The sequence below is a fragment of the Camarhynchus parvulus genome, chromosome 10, assembly GCF_901933205.1.
Source record: "Camarhynchus parvulus chromosome 10, STF_HiC, whole genome shotgun sequence".
NCBI lineage: Eukaryota > Metazoa > Chordata > Aves > Passeriformes > Thraupidae > Camarhynchus > Camarhynchus parvulus.
This window is the reverse complement of record NC_044580.1, coordinates 11,385,767-11,391,710: the sequence shown is the minus strand read 5'-3', so window position 1 is coordinate 11,391,710 and position 5,944 is coordinate 11,385,767. Positions and strand designations below refer to the sequence as shown.

Sequence of the window (5,944 nt, the reverse complement as noted above, 5' to 3'; positions counted from 1 at the left end):
CAATGAAAGAAGCAAAAATCAAATCAAACAAAGAGATCCCATCATCCCCTGCCGCATCCTCCCTCCTCCCCCTTCCCACCCAACCAGCAGCTCTGGAGTCCATAAAGGAGATCGGAGCAGAGCAGCTCTGCCCATACACTGCTAAGCACAAAGTAAGGAAAATGAAACATGCTACACACTCTGCATTTCCTTTGTTGTTTTCACTCACCCACTGAAAAGGGCAATGGAAGCTCTAAGAGAAACATTTAGGGATGTGCTGCACCTTCTGCAATCTGCTCTAACACACATCAGCCAACAGTCACTTCGTTCCCATGGACTGCACCGAGCAGCACAAGTCCTGCAGGGCTTGCTTGGTGTGTCCGTGCCACTGCAGGCACCAGCAACGCCAAACCAACCTTAGAGGGCAATAAACGCGTTATTCAAATCAGCTTGTCAACACCAATTAGCCCAGCCACAACTGCCAAATACCACTGTCAAGGACTCAGGGAGGCTACTGCAGCCCTTGCTCTGCTCCAGAAGTGCCAAGTTTGGGATGCAGTCCTGAGGTCCCTGGGCACGGCAGGGACCAGAGCCTCCATCAGCACAGGGCAACAAAGGAGCCTCCCCTGCTCCCTCCTTCAGCTGCTTTTCACTTGCCTACTTCCTATGCTTTGTCTGCCGAAAGTAACAATTCACACAAACCCAAGTACTTTTCATGACTTGAGATTATTAAAAAAATAGTACTTTGTGCTGTGGAAAACCCCAGCAATATAACACATATTAAAAAAACTCATATTTTTTTCATTAAAAACATATTATAAGGTATGATAGCTGGCAGGATTATTCTGGAAGCCTGCACAAGCTCCAGCAACATTAGCATGACACAGTTTAAACTCCCAACATGTTTCACTGATACAAGCAGGAAACAAAAATTCCAGAAAAAACTCCCAGCACATGAAATCAAATCACCACACAGAGTACCTTTTTTCTGTAATATTTTATTTTATTTATATAGAAATACTTAAAAAAACATGAAGTAGCACCATTACTTAAGTTTTACTTTTATTATGTAGAACTTTAAATGTCAGAAAAATAAAACTCTTGATACAATTTCAAATCTTGTCTCAGCAAATATAATATTAGTATTTGACCATGAGGTTAAAGGCCCTTTATCATAAAATAAAATATACTTTGTTTTTAAACTTTGCTCAGTAAAGTACATTTAAGCTCAAGTAACGTCACCTACATATACATAAACAAGTGGTAAACAAATGTATTAAAATAGAAATACTAAAACTATAGTGGTGCAACAGAATTTTTGTAATTTCCACTGAATTCTATTTATACAAATGTTAGAAAGCTTCAACAGTTCCTTTTGACATATGTTTATACATTTCCATTTTTGTAATAATATAGAATAAAATATGCTTTATATCACTGAATAGAAAATATGCTGGGTGAAGCAGATTTAAAAGATTTTTTTCTGAACCTATAAAATCTCCATCCCAACAGAATACTGTTCAAAGCATTACACATTTTATGGTTTGTAATTCCGTTCACAATTGTGTGATATTAAAATAATACAGTGTTCTTTGCCATAAGGCCATACTAAAATAAAAAAGATTTAACCCAGCTACAAAAAGTTCACTGAACTTAAATTAAAATACTTGTAAACATCTTTGCAATATGAAATATAATTTTTCAAGTCAAAAAAGAATAAAATACTTCAATCTGTATTAATGCAATTTATCTTTAAAACCTTTAAACGTTTTTAATATATATAAGAGATATGTTACAGTTTTGTTGGTTTTTTTTTTCTTTTTTCTTTTTAAAAGTCTGATAAAGCTGCAGTATCATGGTTTTTCACAGGAACTTCTTGCCCTTTCAAGAACATTCAGAAAAGTATCCACCCATAGATTTAATTATTTTGTAATAAGCATCCTAGAACTACCAGCACGTTTTACTAACAGTCCACACACCATTGTCATCATCATAAGCATCTTCTACTTTCAATTTTTTTTTCTGTTTTTTTCTCTTTTTTCAGTTTGTTTGTTTATAAAAAAAGGGGAGTTTTGGAAGCTTCGTATTAAAGTACAGTGTAAAAACTAGCCTAGCACTAGAATGGAGTCGCCCGTTATTATTTATAGCATGCACCCGCGGTCACACCACCCCCCAGCCCTCCCTCGGCCGCTGCCCGCACCCCTCGGCGTGCGGCGGCCCCGGCCCCGCCGGCCCCCCCGGTTCGTGCCCCCGGCCCGCGGCGCTCAGGAGAAGATGCGGATGGCCTGGGTGACGGCGCTGTGGCACACGGGGCACTGCGGCTCCGTCTTCTCGCAGATGCGGTTGGCGCACTCCATGCAGAAGAGATTGTGGCCGCAGGGCACCAGCGCCGCGATCACCTCGCTCTCGAAGCACACCGAGCAGTCGCGGCTGCCCTTCCGCCGCACGCCAGAGGAGGAGCAGGAGGAACTGGACGAGGAGCTGGAGGAGGAGGACGAGGAGGCGGAGGAGTCGGAGGGCAGCCCGGGCAGGTGGGCGCCCAGCCCGTTGGCGTACAGCGGGTAGGAGGCGGCCAGCAGCCGCCCGCCGGGGTCGCTGCGCACCCGGCGCGCCAGCGGGTGCTCGGTACCGGCCGCGCTGCCGTGCAGGGGCGGGGGAGAGCCGCGCCGGGGGCGGGGCGGCGCCGCGCCGGGGGCCGCTCACCAGCAGCGCCAGGTTGGCATTGGCGGGCGCGGCGCCCGGGAAGGCGGCGGCGGCGGCGGGCGAGGGCGCGGGCGAGGGCGGCGCGGCGGGGCCGCGCTCGAACTGCGGCCAGAGGAGGGCGGCCCCGGGCGGCGGGGCGGGCGCCAAGTCGAAGCCGGGCGGCGAGTCGAAGGGCAGCTCGGAGCAGCAGTCCGGGGAGGAGAGGACGTCGCCGCCGCCCCCGCCGTACACGTAGCCGTTGGCGCTGTTGTTGTTGTTGTTGCCGTTGTGCGAGAAGCTCAGCGCCGGGCTCGGGGGGCTGTAGTCGGCCAGGCGGGCGCTGCCGCCCCCCCCGGTGCCGCCCCCGAAGTAGGAGTCGGTGGAGGCGCTGCCCAGCGAGCTGGAGCTGTCGTTGCGGTAGTTGCAGAAGGGCTTGCGGCCCGGGGTGGGTGTGATGCTGGGCGGCGTGGGCTTGCTCCAGAGGCTGCCCGTGCCGTTCAGCTCGAAGCCCACGTCCGTGCCGTTGGCGTGGAAGTCGTTCTCGTCCGTCAGCTCGATGATACCGCCGGTGCGCATGGCGATGTGCGCCTCGATCTCCTCCCGGGCCCGGTCCACGTTCTCTGGCATGCCTGTCACCTCAAAGACCGGCTCCTTGTCCCGGCTCGGGGTCACGATGTACGTGTGCGTCTGCTGCTGGATGCGCTTGATGGTCGCCCCCTTGGGCCCCACGACCAAGCCCACCACGCGATAAGGCACCCGCACCTGGATGGTGGTTTGGCCGGGCAGGTTCGGGGGGCCGGGAACGGTGCCGTTCAGGGCTGTGTTCTTGTTCCGCGAGGCTCGGATCATGGAGAAGTGCTCGGCCGCAGAGATGATCTCCCTGCGGGCCATGGCCACATCTTCCTTTCTGCCCGTCACAACAAAGAGCGGCTCCTCCCCGCGAACCGGGGTCTTGATGTAGGTGTTGGTCTTTGCCCGCAGAGCTTTGATTTTACAACCTGGGAACGAGATGCAGAGATGGAGGGCGAAGGGGAGGGGGAGGAAGGGGAGGTGGTGGGGGAGAACCGGTTACAACCCATTGTTTGGGTGCAGCTAGGGAGGGGAAAAAAAAAATACACACCCACCCGAGAAACACATTGCCCCCAACCCCAGGTGATCTCTGGCATCTCGTCCGGGAGCCTCGGTCACGGTGTAAAGTAATGTCAGCCCACAGCCCTGGCACACGCCCAAAGGCATCGCAAGTGGCCACTGACACATCTGCCATGCAAACTGCCCCAAAACTACCAACGTGCAATTGACGGGGTCAGTAACAGAGGGGGAGAAAAAAATAAAAAAGGGAGCCAAAAAAAAAAAAATTAAAAAAAAAAAAGCGTGCAGGAAAACTGCACCGCCAGAAAAAAAAATAAAATAAAATGCAAGCAGCCCTCACAAATCAACACACCCGCCAGTCCACATTCCTGCTCAGCACTTTCCTTTTGGAAAAATAAAATCAGTTTTTAAGGTGAGGAGCAGAGGCTGTACCGAATGAGCCATATTCCCCACTGCGGATGCTTTATTCCAACCCCATTGTTCCACTTCTCCACTCCATTTCTCTTCCTTAAAAATAATCCACGATTTCTAACTTTAGGGTGGCGGAGGGGGGAAAGCACCGAGGCTCCCATTTTCCTCCCGTTTCCTCTTGCAAATCTTAACTTTTGCAGCCGGAGGAAAAGACAGATTTTTATTATTTTCCTGATTTTTCCCCCAACCCGGCAGCTGAAAGTGCATCTCGAAACTGATGCATAACACTCCTCGGAAACATCACGTCTGCCGTTGCACTTTCTTTGTCTGGGGGAAGCCGGCACTGGCCAGCACCGCACGGCTGCAGCGTTCCTGGGAATGGCCAGTGTCGCATCTGAGCCGCCCGCCCGGCAGCGCGGAGGGGAGACCCGCGCCCCCACACCCCCTGGCATGCAGGCACCCACCTTGTCTCCCCACTATCTCAGCGACATGTTCCGAGCTGGGCACCGGCACGCATTCAGTCATGTTCACGCTCTTTTTCCGAGGCTCGTTGTCGTAAATGGAGCCCGTCTCGTCGTTGTCCAGCCCCAGCAGGGAGAGCTGATCCAGGGCGATCTGAAGGGCTCTTTGGTCATCCAGGGTCTCTCCCCCGCCACCACCACCACCACCGCCGCCGCCGCCGCTCCCGTTCCTCTCCATGTCTGCAAAAAGCGAGCTGGGCATAGTCCCTGTGTGTGGTGCACCCTCCGCCTGCGCTCGGCTCAGTAGTAAGAGATCAGACACAAAGGAGAACCCAAGGCAGATGGCCAGCAGGAGAGAAGGGAAGGGAGGGTGGGCGACTGCTGGAGACCGGGGAATTGTTGCCTTTTGCTTGTATATTTTGTATCTTTTTTGCTTTTTTTTTCCTCCTCTCAGTGCAATCCGGTTTATAAGATGTTCTCAGGACCCCCCCCACGACTCCCCCCCGAGGTTTTTTTCGGTTGGCTTTTTTTTCTTTTTTTTTTTTTTGTCGGCTGGGGGTGGGGTGGGGGGGTTGGGAAGAGGATAAGCGAGAGGAGCTCCGATGGCTTCCCCCCCTCGAGTTCCTCGCCGGCCACAATGCCAAGCGGCGGCAGCGTTTCTTTAAGGAGCCCCTCCCAGGCTCCACTCCACTCACTCAGCGTTTTTTTTTTCCTCCTCTCCCCTCCTCTGTCTGAGGCTCTGCTGCAGCCAGACGGCTCTGGAGAGGCGGGCGGGCGCGGGGCGGGGAGCGGGGGCCGCGCCGGGCGCCGCAGCGTAAGCGCCGCTCGCTGTCACCGCGCGCCGCCGCCGCGCGCCGCGATTGGCCGGGGCGGCGCGGAGGGGCCGGCGCTGCCCCCGGCCCGGCCCGGCCCGGCCCCGCTCTTTGTTGTCGGCTGCCGAACAATGCCGGGCCCCGGCCCGCCGGCCGCCGCTCCCCCACCCCCCAGCCCCGCGCCCCGAGCGCCCGCCGCCAGCCCCACCTGAGCGCCGGCGGAGGGGGCCGCGCTTGGGGTGCGTTTTTGCGGCGGGGGTTGGTTCGGGGTGTGGGGGGTGCCCTTTGTGCGCCGTCGGGTTCGGGAGCGGCAGCGCCGCCGCTCGCCGGCAGCGCCGCAGAGCCCCCGGCACCGCCCCCGCACCGGCCCCGACCCCGCGCCGGCAGCGCCGCCGCCCCTTCACCGGCCCCGCGGTTGGCGTCCGCGGGCGCGCGGAACCCCCCGCCGGCTCCCGCGCGGCCCCCGCCCGGCGCGCGCCCCGCGCCTGCGCGCCCCTCCCTCCCTCCCCG

General features: G+C 55.1%; 1 protein-coding gene across 1 annotated transcript; it reads right to left on the bottom strand.

Moving 5' to 3' along the window:
* Nucleotides 1-2,194: 2,194 nt before the first annotated feature.
* Nucleotides 2,195-5,394, bottom strand: MEX3B (mex-3 RNA binding family member B). Its single transcript, XM_030955530.1, is given in 3 exon segments — nt 2,195-2,679; nt 2,681-3,659; nt 4,626-5,394. Coding segments are annotated over 3 exon segments (1,674 nt in total). The 5' UTR covers nt 4,885-5,394; the 3' UTR covers nt 2,195-2,243.
* Nucleotides 5,395-5,944: the final 550 nt, after the last annotated feature.